At 46.1% G+C, this 14052-nt stretch overlaps 1 protein-coding gene across 1 annotated transcript; it reads right to left on the bottom strand.

Moving 5' to 3' along the window:
* Positions 1-285: 285 nt before the first annotated feature.
* Positions 286-11564, bottom strand: LOC104533494 (MOB kinase activator 1B; the record flags this gene model as incomplete). Its single annotated transcript, XM_010178980.1, has 4 exons — positions 286-449; positions 2366-2499; positions 6632-6725; positions 11398-11564. Coding segments are annotated over 4 exons (559 nt in total), but the record flags the coding sequence as incomplete, so codon positions are not given.
* Between the last annotated feature and the right edge of the window lie 2488 nt (positions 11565-14052).

Here is a 14052-nt window from a genome sequence, read left to right as displayed (position 1 = left end):
TTCCAACTCCTCAGATTCTGTGGTTCTGTGATTCTATTTACTTGGTAGTGAACTCTTTTTGGTATTCAGTTTTGTAGCAAACAAACAATTCATGGAAAACATTCCCATTTAAATGCTTCTAGCAGCAAATATAGACACAAATGGAATAAGACACTACCTTAGGGTCCTAGAGGTGGTCACCCTCCTACAAACACACCAGCTGTTAGCAATCTGAAGGGGCATTACTTAGAAATATTTGCTTTTTCAAGAATTTAAGCATAACCATAGTGCTCCTGTCACACTTACCTGAACGAAAAATATAAAGTGCTTGAAAGAAGTGTTAAGGTGTGCCTCTTCCTGGAGCTGGATCACGGGGTCAAAGTGCTGGTGATAGATGTGAGCGTAAACTCTGAAGAGACGCTTTAAAATGGTCTTTGCCACCGACATGAAATTCTTTGGGAACGGTACACCTGGAAATGAGAAAAGAGATGGCTTCTTTTTAAACACTCATGAATTCTGAAAGCCATCAGAGCCCAACCCTGTCTCTTCCACAAGCTTATTAGAAGACCAGAGGGGAGGTTTCCCTCCCTTCAGCAGCCCAGTGGCTCATGAACTCATCCCAAGCCAAATTTGACTGCCTTTCTATGCTGAACCTTCCTAGTTTCAGCTCTCAGCTACTAAATCTTGTTAGATTTAAAACCAGATACCTTTGGCTAGGTCCTGCTTCCATCTTTCTTCATCACCATCCTTAGCCAGAGGCTACTGCTTCTTCCCTGCCCGCTCAAGTACTGCAAAACATGCTCCTTTCAGTCATTTCAGTGACAACGACCCAGGAGAGGTAAAATCAGCCTTAACAGCAGCTCTCTGCTGTCTCCTAACCAGATTTGATACAAATTATACACTGACAATCAGCTACTGGGAGCATTAATCTCTTTATTTGGCACAGCCGCAGGCTAAAAAAAGCTACCTATCAACCATCTAACAGAGGAAACCTGTCTAACTCCTCACCACGCAGCAGTTTTCCCAGGCAGCTCAGTTCTTCTGCAGCCTTTCCAAGTGCTGAGGTCCCACCTGAGGCCAGAGCCGCAGGCTGGATGCTGCAGTTCAACCCTGATCTCACAAATGGCTTTAAAACCTTAGCAATAAAATTCCCATACTTCTGTTTAAGCCTCGCTACACGTACATCAAGTTTCCTTAATCAGCCACTGCATCCCATGGGAAGTCCATATTTAGTTGGTTATCCACTGCGGCCTTGAAGTCTCTTTCTGAGTGGCTACCTTCCAAAAATACACCCTACTGAAAGAGAAATAAAAGTCTCCAGCAAATATATGCTGCAGTTAAAGAAAGATCAAGTCCTGATGTAGTTCATCTTTCGGGCCCAACTTTAATACTAACTGTACCTATGTAATGTCATTCCTATCAGTGAACCTCCACCCCAGCTGTGAGCTCTACCCTGAGCCACTGTGTATTGCACAGTAAGTATGTGAAGTATACCATTGCACATGGTATGTGAAGATATGGGAGAAATCAGCTTTTTGTCACTTCATAAATGAACCAACCTTCTCTGCACATCTGCTTCAGTGTAAGTAAAAACAAACACCACTTCAGTCTGACACGTGGCCCTGTTTCTCTGCAGAGAGTTACTGAAAATGCATGAAATGCTTCAGAAACTATTCATAAAATAAAAGCCATTAAGAGATCTCCCTTCCTTTCTCCACAATGGCTCAGAAGCCTCTGAGCAGCAGTGTGCTGGAAAACCACCAGTTAGGAGCTTTGGAACAAGCAGTCCTTCGTGCCTCTGAAAGCAGGGTTTTCTTCTTATCATCTCAGGACTGGTGGCTGTGCCTTATTTTCCTCCTGCTTTTCTGAAAGAAACATCCTAAAAATACACAACTTCACTTGGACATAAAACAGAAATCAAGAACTTGATGAAAGGTGAAATTCAGCTTCTTTGGAGGCAAGGCCCAGAAGTTCCTCATCAGGACCAAGCATCTTTCCTGATCAGAAATGTACCAGTTCACACCAGTTACTGGTTATAAGGGTTTTGAGACCCTCTGACTTATTTCTCAGGAAGCAACCCCTTGTTCAAACTGAAAAAAGCATCAGATTTGATCAACACGGTCAGGTATTAAATATTTCCTGCATTCAGAACTGTGATAGATTTTATTAGGGCTATTAACACATGGATCAGAGTTCATGTACTACGGTATAAAATTTATCCGAAGATATAAAAGTGCCTATTTCTTTATATATATATATATATAATGTAACCTTTTAAAGTTGTCCTACTGCAGTCAGTCATGTAGGAGACCTTTTAAAGCTCTAAGACTTGAATACTCCTGCACAACTGTAATCCAAACAGATAGCTCAACTGTATTGACTTTACCTATTTTGGAAGGAAATAGCGTTTCATCATCCAGCTGATCCTGGACCCAAGTCATCAGGTAATCGATGTACTTTGGTGCAGAGCACTTGATGGGCTTCTTTATGTTTGTCCCATCCGCCCAGTGGTACTCGTATCTGGAATGGGACAACAAGACGACGTTTCTCAACACAAGGGAATCATTCACATCGAGGCCTGAGGTCGCTTTTCCTGCTCCAGCAAAGCAAGTGGCGATGCTCAGCATCTGCATCAGCTGCCAGCCACATGCATTAGACCCCTAAAATGTATGTGATTTCTTGACATTTGAAGATATTCTTACAGATTTTACACAAGTGAAGACCAAACTATATTGGCTCTTGCCAGATATCCCAAAGAGTGACTGTACTGGAGACACAGAACAGATTAGAGGTATGTTAAAGTCAAGGAATACTACAGCAAAGCTGGAAGCTGGTTTAAAGTGCCTTCCAGCTACCAGAAAAAAGCTTCTGTTCTGTTAAATAATACATAACTTAATATAACTTGTGATTAAACAGTCCTGCCTAGACAAGGCTGAGGTGTGAAGGGTTGGTGCTAGCAGGCAGCGCACGGGTGAACTACACCTAGATCCAGAAAACCTCCACTTCCAGTTACACCACTCACACCTTTACAAACCACCACCACGGCTCTGGAGCAACGAAACATTCATGTTTATAAATATTTAAAGGGTGAGTGTCACGAGGATGGAGCCAGGCTCTTCTCGGTGACAAACAATGATAGGACAAGGGGTAACGGACACAAACTGGAACACAGGAGGTTCCACTTCAATTGGAGAAGAAACTTCTTCTCAGTGAGGGTGACAGAGCCCTGGCCCAGGCTGCCCAGAGAGGTTGTGGAGTCTCCTTCTCTGCAGACATTCAAAACCCGCCTGGACGCCTTCCTGTGTAACCTCATCTGGGTGTTCCTGCTCCGGCAGGGGGATTGGACTGGATGAGCTTTGGAGGTCCCTTCCAATCCCTAACAGTCTGGGATTCTGTGTTCTGTGAAACCCGTGCTCTTTTTATCCTTGTCCATTCAGAGCCAGTAGCGTTGACATCTTTCACGTAGCACATTGAGGGAGGAGACTCCAGCCCGATTCACCTTACAGTTATCATTTTAAACTGCAGGAATGTAAAAAGCCATGGAAAAAATGTACTGAATAGGATCCATTTGCATCCATAACCAGACAGAAAGGAGTCCTCGTGTTACTAGTATGGATCAGAGGTTTTCAGCAGCTTGGGCACAGAGCTGTGCTGGTGAGAACAAACAATAATTAAATGCTTTTACATTAAACATGCTTCACCTACAAGTTTTACCTCAGTTCTTTCTGAAAGCATTTGAGGAGATGTTATTAATGGCTAAGATTTCTGCTTTTCAGGGAGGATAGCGTGCTCAATCTGGTTATTTCTCAGTACAGAAACAGCACACCACAATGTCTGGGCTGCAGTCACCACTGTTTAACCTCTCCCTTGCTATTTCCAATTAGCATCGTGTGGATAGTTGAGAAGGCTTTCTATTTTAAAGATTGCAGGCATTGTTTTATTCAAAGCTTAACTGCACCTGATAAATCTGGCTTCAAATTCTCTTTACCAAATTCAGTTTTGTCAAACGGGTGAACATTTTCACTATCAATTTTATGAGTCATTACAAGTGTGCTGCTCCCAGTGGTATAAAAAGATCCCGGTTTTATAACGGTAAAGCATTTCTGACTTACCTCAAAACAGAGAGAAACTCCACACACACTGAATGGACCCCAACATTCCCAGATTTCTGAAAAAATCAGCGTTCCTCACCACCCAGTGCTACCCCAATACTGAGATTTCAGTGGTATTAACACAGGACAAGTATCAGCACTTGGCTGAGGTGCCAGATTCAGTCTGTAAATTAAATTACAGGCTAAAAACAATCATCCAAGCAACATATACCCATGAGAAGCCTCCCTCCCTTCCTGATCCCCTAATGCTATGGATTAGTTCTGTGTTTTTTCAAGGAAAAAATGCCATAGAATCGCCCTTGAAGTTACACAGCTCTTACACAGCCTATGTGTCCTGACAAAAATAAAGTCACACAGAGAATATTGAGGATCCTGGCAAACACCCCGTGCTCCATGCGGTGGTGGGACTGCTCACAGCGGTTCCTAGACTGACAAAAGGCTTGGGGTTAGCAAGGGAGGGGAAAATGAGCTTTTCCTACAAGATTAAATACATCACTGAGGGAAAAAAAAATATATATCAAGAATCCCAGCCCAGCTTCTTAACCAAAAAACCACAAACATAACAGAACCTACAGGACTTGAAGGCTAAAAATCACATTTCAAGTGCAAACTTATGAGCAAACGCCTACAGCTCTGGTGAGAAAAACAAACTGATAACCATTATATGCAGCTCCTCTACAGAAAACACATTTTTAGAAATGTTTACAGTTTAGTGGAGGTTTTTAAGGGCAACACAATATGTGAAGGACAGGGGAAAAAATGCACAACTGAGATTAGCAAGTGCAAGGGGAAAACTGAGCATCCCTAACGCCTCTGGTACAATTCTCTCATATTAATAAACACATCTTTGCCACCTAGAAACAGAAAACCCAACCATGCTTCCTTAAGTATAATTGAACACAAGACCAGCTCCTCTACCATGCAATTAAATGTACATTTAACCAACCAAATAAAAACCAGCCCAGCTTGAACCCACCCGAAGCTGCTACCTGGTCCAACAGCAGGAAAACGCAGGGGCTCAGCAACGCCTTTGAAAGATTCCCAGACATATATTTGGGCCTATCATCTCTGCAAAAATATATTACACATCAAAACTGCTGAAAAATACTTATCCCATTCTGTCTCTATCGTGAAGTGACACGGGGGCACAGTGCAGCATCCCCAGAAGGCAGAAGGGCTGATTCTGCTGAGACACACAGGGTGTCTCAAGGACCTGATTTCATGACTTACTGTTTTTGCTGCAGACAAACTGCACAGGATCTCACCGCCATTGAGCTCAACTCACTCACACAGATGCCTAAATACAGATTTTAGAGGCCCAGCTCAGACACCCAGCGGCCTTGTCCCAACTTTGTGTTCTTATTGAAGGCTTAAAACCAAGGGAAATAAAGCAAGCTTCCCTCACCCCACGCTAGTTAATAAGTGTATTACTGCTATGCAGGTTCTTAGCTTGCTACCATGCCTGTCGTGCTGGTGGTGACACCGTGACTGATGTTGCCTACAGAATTTTACTTGCACAGGGAGAAAATACAACCAATAAATCAGACTTAGAGCCATGGGGTGCCTATTTTGGTTCTCTGCAGCTCCTCGTGCTACTGCTGCCTGACCTGTTCAAGTGTCCCTGCGTACGCTGTTTCAGCTCACCCGCCTCACAAAAGCCACCCCTGAGCACACGCAGGGACTGTGGATTTGGGGAGTGCCCTACAAATCCTAGGGACGAGATCACCCAACCAAAACCTCATCAGAACCTCATCTCCCGGCCTCTGCCATCGCTTTTATACCCCGCTTCACGACTACTTGAGCACCACATTTGTTTCTGTCGGTGGTCATTGGTCTCCTTAGAGAGAAATAAATTGTTTAGTCTGGCAAGCAGACAGCTAAAGCTTTTAATAATTACCCTCCACCCACAAATAACCGCTTCGCAGCGGCCAGACAATAAAGCAAAGACGTATTTTCATTTATTTAATCAATACCAGCCTGTTCTGCGTGCCGAAGCACAGAGCTATGTTACTGGGCTATGTTACAGCACGAGCTGATCCCAAAGTTCTTCTTAGCATCTATTTTTAGCTTAAAAAAAGTATGGCCAAAGCCTTTTTTGTGTTCCTTGGGCTGCTTTGGCCTTGCAGAGCCCCTGCCCTCCCCTCCTCACTGCCCAGCAATCGCTGGCTTCAGGCCCTAACAACAAATGTCATTTATAAAGAAGGAGGAAGTGGAGGAGTGGTTTTCTTTCTCCATTGTTTATTTAAGATTTTAGGTTAATTTAAAAGGAAGCAGTGCCCTCGCTCGCCACTCCCTTAGAAACGCAGGTATTTTCCTCTTGGGGAGACAATAAGAGAGGAAGAAAAACCACAAATGCCTGTATAAAATCGTAAGTAAAAATCAAAGATCAGAAACTGAACTGAGCGATGGGGTAGGGGATTCCTCTTCAGACTACTCAGACCCACAGCCAAGTTTATTTCTAACACTCAACTGCAAGTTCTCAAGTGCCAAACCATCTCAAAAACTGAACCCTTCCAGCAGCGTGTACAGTTTGACCTTACTTTGGGCCAGCAGACATCACGGGGCAGCTCTCCTCCGTGCAGAAGTCCGTGATGGTGCCGTAGAGCATGTTGATCTGGTTGAAGAAGTCGACAGCTGCAAAGCATTGAAAACATCAATTAACGCTCTGCGGTGTATCACAGAATCACAGAATCTCTCGGTTGGAAAAGCCCTCTGAGATCATCACGTCCAACCGCTCCTGTCTCCCCACTAAACCATATCCTTAAGTACCTCATCTACCCGCTCTTTAAACACATCCAGGGATGGTGACTCCACCACCTCCCTGGGCAGCCTGTGCCAGCTTCTGACGACCCTCTCAGGAAAGAACTTCCTCCTTAGCTCTAACCTGAACCTCCCTTGGCACAGCTTGGTGCTGTTTCCCCTTGTTCTATCCCCCATCACCTGGGAGAAGAGACCAGCACCCACCTCTCCACAAGCTCCCTTGAGGCAGTTGGAGGTGGTGATGAGGTCTCCCCTCAGCCTCCTCTTCTCCAGGCTAAACAAGCCCAGTTCCCTCAGCCGCTCCTCATCAGGCTTGTTCTCCAGAGCCCTCCCCATCCTTGTGGCTCTTCTCTGAACACGCTCCAGGATCTCAACATCCTTCTTCTAGTGAGGGGCCCAGAACTGAACACAGCACTCGAGGTGTGGCCTACACGAGCTTCCTACAGCCTGAACTGTAAAGCACGCGGCGCTGAAGACGGTCCTGGAGTATTTTTCATTAAAAAAAAGTCTCATCACTGCTTTTTAATATGTAATGTGAAGGAGATGCAGAACACAGCCACCAACTTGCTAGGACTGCCTCTGGCAAGAACTATTTAATTGTTCACTGCCCCAAAACCTTCATTTTAAAGGAGAAAAGGCAAAAAGAAAGCTGAGTTATCTCCTTTTCTGAGAGTTTGACGCGTTTAGCAGAACCCCAAAATTCTACTGGCAAGGCTGAAATAAAATAAATGTATTTCAGTGTCAAACTGTTACTCAGTACTCATTCACTGATGCTGACGCCCCTCAGGCTTTGTATTCCAAAAGAGTTACCTTTTCAAAGAACAGTTCACCGAATCACAGCGTGGTTTAGGTCAGAAGGCACCTTTAAAACTCATCCAGGGACACCTCCACCAGCCCAGGCTGCTCCAAGCCCCGTCCAACCTGGCCTTGGGCGCTGCCAGGGAGGGGGCACCCACAGCTTTTCTGGGCAACCTGGGCCAGGGCCTCACCACCCATAGTGCAGGATTTCCTCCTCAATCTCCCCTCTCTCAGTTCTGTTATGGTCAAACACCACACGTACCGTAGGTGGATACAGAAGTCACGACACAGGAACAGTTACAGCGCTGATTTCTGCTCCCTGGATTATCAATTAGTTGCCACCACTCAATATTTACTCCATAAAGTTTCCTTGCTTACAAACCATCCGCAGAGTTTTGTTTGGGGCAGTTATTGCTCTAGTTCCATGTTTGGGAAAGCAGCTCTGCTGGCCAAACCTGGGTTTGTTGTTTGTTTTCCTTAGGTTTTTTGCTTGCATGTTTGTTTTTAAACACTCTACTGCTGAATTACTGAAATAAAAGACCAGAAGTGACCGTATCTAAATATTCCCACAGTTCATACTGTAACTAGGTGCTTGGTTACTGGGAATTCTTTGAAAGCCAGGCTCGTCTTCAATCACCTAACAGCACATTAGGAGCCGTGGTACTGTAATCCATTTATAAACTCCACTTCATGTCCCTCGGCGAATGGTGCCCCTTGCATCTGTTGAGGAGCACAGCGCATTACCACGGTATCGATACATTCTCTTCCCAAAATACCTTTCAGACAATGGATGTCACGAGTCAAAACTGAAAGGGGACCAACATTTTTACTTCCTAGTGCTTATTATAAGTAGGCTGGGTTAAATTCTTGTGACTGTTGTTCCACAGTAGCAGTTTTACCACATGTTCCTGCCCCCTTATCCTGCAGCGGTTACTGCAAACTCTGCTTCGGGATGAACCCAAGTACATCAGAACACAGGACTTGCAAGATCAGACTTGCAAGACTGCTTTGCTGTCCTTATTCATCCATTTTTATGCACGGATGAAATTCAGCAACCGTCCAAACCCAGCAATGAAGTGTGGCAGCATTCACCTCCTTCTACTGAACCGCAGTGCTCTGCGAATTTAACTGCTTAACCCACACATCCTTACCCTGAAAGGAAACACCTACCACACAGAAACAGATTGAATGCCCCAAAACTGGTAGGCACGCACCCAGCACAGGTCATCTCCAGCAACACATTTAGGGGTTTTTTGGATATTTTCTTTCCCCCTTCCCCTGCAGGGCAACAGCAGAAAACATCAAAACAGTATTAAGAAGGGCTGATAAAGTTACAGAAGAGGATGAGGAGCACTGCTAAAGCTTGTTAGGCTGGGGGAAGGAAGCATTTAACACCAGAGGCACCAAGGAGTGGTTATACAGGGCCCTTGTTTAAGTGTACACAAGAACTGGTAATTAAGTTTCCATTCCCTGCTCCCAGTAGAAACCACAGCCCAGCGTTTGCTTCCAGGCAAGCGCGTTCACAAAACCCACACAGCCTGACAAAGTGACTGACGACTGTGGGTCCTACGCGAGCCACGCCACCCACCACAGCCAGCAGCCTCTGACAAACAAGAGAAGGGACTGCATAAAGCCACAGTGTCTTTGCACATTTCCATTTCCTCCTTTTACTCCTCGCTCTTAAGTTTCGAGGGTTTGTTTTATTTTTTTCCAAGTGCTTTTCTACTCGAAGAAGAGCAGAGTCTGGTGTTTCATTATAAAGATATGGGCATGATGTACTCCTGAAATTACCTGTACGTTTTCAAAGCAAGATTTCAAATTAAGCCCAAAACAATCTGATAGTGTACTCCTCACCTTCTGATTTTTTATTTTGAAAACATGCCTGGAAAATGAACACAGAAGCCATGGTAAGGATGGGGAGGGCTCTGGAGAACAAGCCTGATGAGGAGCGGCTGAGGGAACTGGGCTTGTTCAGCCTGGAGAAGAGAAGGCTGAGGGGAGACCTCAGCACCACCTACAACTGCCTCAAGGGAGCTTGTAGAGAGGTGGGTGCTGGGCTCTTCTCCCAGGTGATGGGGGATAGAACAAGGGGAAACAGCACCAAGCTGTGCCAAGGGAGGTTCAGGTTAGAGATAAGGAGGAAGTTCTTTCCTGAGAGGGTCGTCAGAAGCTGGACCAGGCTGCCCAGGGAGGTGGTGGAGTCACCATCCCTGGATGTGTTTAAAGAGCGGGTAGATGAGGTACTTAAGGATATGGTTTAGTGGGTAGACAGGAGCGGTTGGACGTGATGATCTCAGAGGGCTTTTCCAACCGAGAGATTCTGTGATTCTGTGAAGTCAACTCCTTCCCCTCAGACATCAGGAAGCCCAAGAGCTGAGCAAGAAGCAGAAGAGCAGAGCACATTTGGTCCTGTGCTCCCACTACTGCGAAGGGCAAAACATTAAGTCACACATTTCATTTCCTTATTAATTATCTCCACCAACTGAAGGGGCTTTGCTGCCTCTTGCCACCCTGTTAATTGGGCAGCTGCATCATTTGGGAAGGGAAAAACACCGCTGCCACACGGGGAAGAGGAGGCAGAGCGGGGGAACCACCACAAGGGAAGGATGCCAGCAGCGAATGAAGCATCTTTAGCAATGCCTACTCACAAAACCAGGCTGGCTTTTTGTCTAGGCAGTTTTGCAACGCGGCGTGAATAAACTTTTGTAAAGAACGGAGTCAGCAGTTTCAGCATTCCCTGGAAGCAGTGGCACGGCATCCGCCGCAGAGCTGGGTGACTCACGAAGGACCGCAGGGGTGAAGCCAGTGCAGCAGTTTCACTTCCCAAATACATCAAAGAGCAAGAAGAAAATGGGCAAAAACCACATAAAATAATTACGAGGCGTTTATCTCGAGTGTAATTTATGCCCCACTGCAGTGCACTATCGCTACTGTACGATCAGAAGATGAGGAAGGACCCAAACAGGGCACAGTTTGTGGCAGCCAAAACCCTGCACAGGCTACGGAGCATGACAGGGCTTGGGTTAAGCCATTTTTTGGGAGCAGAAAGCAGGCAGCAAATTCAAGCAGCAGGGAGAGGAAGGAGGAGGAAACGTGGTCAAGCAATCAGAAAACACTGATTTGGTCAGCATTGTTTGGCCTGATCTAGCACGACGGGAGCAAGCTGGGACAAACAGCTTCGGAGGAAGTTAAAATAACCAAACCAGAGACTCGCCAGAGCAAAAACTCACATAAGGAAGGAATGACCTTTAGGAAAATTGCAAAGATCCATCTCTGGGTTTGTCACAGGCAAGAAGCTTGCTTGCAGTCTGTAACGTCTTTGAGACCTGGCCCTCACACTCACCTGAATGACGGTAACAGCACGTGGAGGTTTGACTGTATCATCGAGTAACAACCCTGGCTGAAAAAGGGCTGGATTAACACACTAAGATAGCCCTGACAGGGCATTTCCTAAAAATAGCAGTGGCATTTCTACTCCAGCACTTGTTTGAGATCGAGCGGCCAGACTCGAGCCACTTAGAATTGTTTTATTAACAGGAACGTATTTTTGGCATGGGGAGATGACCGAGTTGTTGTCTGGGTGAGCCGCTCTGCGTCTGTCAGCGCAAAATACGACGACATCCACCTCTCCCAACGCAGCACGGCATGAAAAAAGAGCCAACCCCCCCAGAAAGTGGTCCTCCCCTGAGTGTCAGCCCATGATCAACACCCTCCTTACCAAAAAAAACCCCAAAATGAGCCGACTTACTGTTAACCGCAACCCATTCGTTCAAGTCTTCGCCCTCTGGCAGCATCACAGCCATGCGGAGGTTCCCGCTCCCCAGCGTGGCTTCAGCGTGTTTCAGCAGCTCGTACTGGTGGGAGCCCTCGGGAATGTTCTTCTTTGGTTTGAAGGTTTTGGAAGAGCGACTACCACTGCGAAAGGGAGAGAAAACGTTGAGGGGACTCGTGGGAAGGGGAGAAGAAAGGGGTGGGCAAGTCACGCGTAAGGATTAACATTCAACGCCTTCCCCACTCCCTTATTTCCCTGCTGAAAAAGGGTATTTGACAAAAACTGGGATGCAAACAGGCGCTTTGACTGGTTGTTTTAAGCAATTCAATGTTTCTCCACTGCCCTGCCTCTCATCTCCTCACCTGGGAATGCTCGGACTCCCTTCTCTGTCTCAGCAAATTGGATCATGACCAAGAGGAGGCCAAAAGTATTTCCTTCCCCGAATTTGGACAGCCACATATCGAGGATAACAGCCCAGGCAAATATGCAAACACTGTAACTGATAAAATTCCACATTTTCCACACATCTGTGTGTCTTTTTCCCCCTGGTTTCGCACCACTCGGGCAAGAAATAAGGACGACAACTTTGACAACTTTCATACACATCATTTTCCTGCCTATAATTTTGTTTGATAAACATGAACTGACTTAAGAAGAAGGTTCAGATGCTTGAATTTTACACGATGGCAGTCAGCCTGGATGGAACATTAACCCCAAAACACGTCAGAAACATGGCACATAAAACTAAATATCTGCAGAGAAGAGTCAAATGAGCCAATATTTGTGGATGAGCTGAGAGAAGATTCCTGTCAGAAAAGGAAAACTGAGCTCTGAATCCCAACAAAATAAAGCGGAAAGATGGGAAACCCGGGCAGCAGAATCTTCCTTACCAATATTATCCAGTCCACTTGTCTTTATAGAAAAGATTTTCCCAGCTTTTCACCATCTCCACAGGACTGAACAGAAATTGGGGTTGGGGAAGGCGGGGGCAATTCCCTAAGTCTCAGTTGAAAGCTGACCACGAGCAGCAGCAGCAGCAAACATTGAAACTGGAGATATTAATGAGCTTCTCCAGTTCTTTTGGGCAGGGAACATCTCTGGGTATTTCACAGCTCCCCCAACCCTGGCTGGTTGGAGGTTGATGTGGTCCCAGTCCTACTCCGACTCTCCCTGGCTACCACGGCGCAGCATCCCCCTGCTCCTCCTCCTCCTCCCATAGGCCTTGGGAGTAATCCCATTTTCCAACCTTCATAAATAAGCGTTCCTGGATTAAAAGGGTTTGTGGATACAGGAGATCAGGTCGTGTACGTTCAAACAGACACTAGCACAAAACCAAAGACTGCCTAATGCAGTCAGCTCCTAAGAGCCACAAGCAGAAAGGGAGACGTGTGGCTCCTATATACTCTGCTACAGGACGTTTCTAACACGTGCCCACCCGTTTGCATTTCACCCTAAGCAAGGACACCTGGTTCAAATCTTCCATAAATTAATTGCCACCCATGGCAGCGAGCAGCTTTTGTGGCGCAGGGAGTTCCCTTCCCCTCCCACCCCTCCAGTCACCTGCAGAGGTTGCCGAGCCAGGTTCAAACTCTGAAAAAACAACATCCAAACACAAATACTCCAAATATTGTAATGGACTGCTTGGCAAGCCAAGTTTCTCTCTTCAGGAACACATCCACAATGCAAATACAGGGGTGAAAACACAACTTCAATCATCTGATACTTGCTTTGGTGCACGGCTGCAGGGACAGGGCTGACCCAAGGCAACATTCACAATGAGGAGCAAGAGAGATCGCTGTCATTATCTTCCCACACACGGCCATGCAAGCAAGATCAGCACAGGCACAGCACTTCCTACCTTGCTCACGAGATCCTGCTCTCCCTCCGGCATAACTAGACAAGAGAAACCAACTCCTAACACCTCTGTGACAAGCAAGTCAAAGATTCGCAAGGACTTACCACCACTGCAAAGCTTCATTCATTGTGTATGAAAGGAAAACCAGAGATTTTCTAACATCCTCCTTTCCCATTCCAAACCCTAAGGTTCATCAGCTTCTCTTCTCCAATAAATATTTATTTCCATACAGTAACAAAGACTAAAACCAAAAGAAACTGGTTAAGAATTTACAGCGTAAACACCCCAGCCTGTGAGCGTGCCAGATAACAAACCAAGTCACTGCAGATCTGCTCAATATCCAGCAGAGATCTCCTACGGTCAAGGAAGCAGAGAAGGTACAATATGCTGGAAAATCATTAAGGATCGCTTAATCCCCATTATCCCCTTCCCAGAACCAGGGGGCTCCTCATAAGCTGTAACAACAACGATTAAGTCTCATCAGCAACTCCAAAGAAGCCATTGCCTGTTTGCCTGCACCACCTTTCCCATCACCGCTGCCCAAACGCAGCAGAGCCACCCTCAGCCAGCAGGGAACGGCCTCACGCCAAGGGCGGGCAGGCATCCAAGAGGAAAAGCGACTGGGATAAACACAGGGTGTGAGTCTTCGTGTGCTACGGAAATACCTGAGATTTGGGCAGTAAGTGGTCAGCACTGCATCCTCCTGCCCTTCCCTGCTACCAGCCTCTGGACTTCAGAGTGACTTCATGAGTGGCTGGAGCTGCCAGGCAGAAAAG

Source organism: Mesitornis unicolor, unplaced genomic scaffold (assembly GCF_000695765.1).
Source record: "Mesitornis unicolor isolate BGI_N332 unplaced genomic scaffold, ASM69576v1 scaffold4962, whole genome shotgun sequence".
Taxonomy (NCBI): Eukaryota; Metazoa; Chordata; class Aves; order Mesitornithiformes; family Mesitornithidae; genus Mesitornis; species Mesitornis unicolor.
The sequence above is the reverse complement of the archived record's forward strand: the minus strand, read 5'-3'. Positions and strand labels throughout refer to the sequence as shown.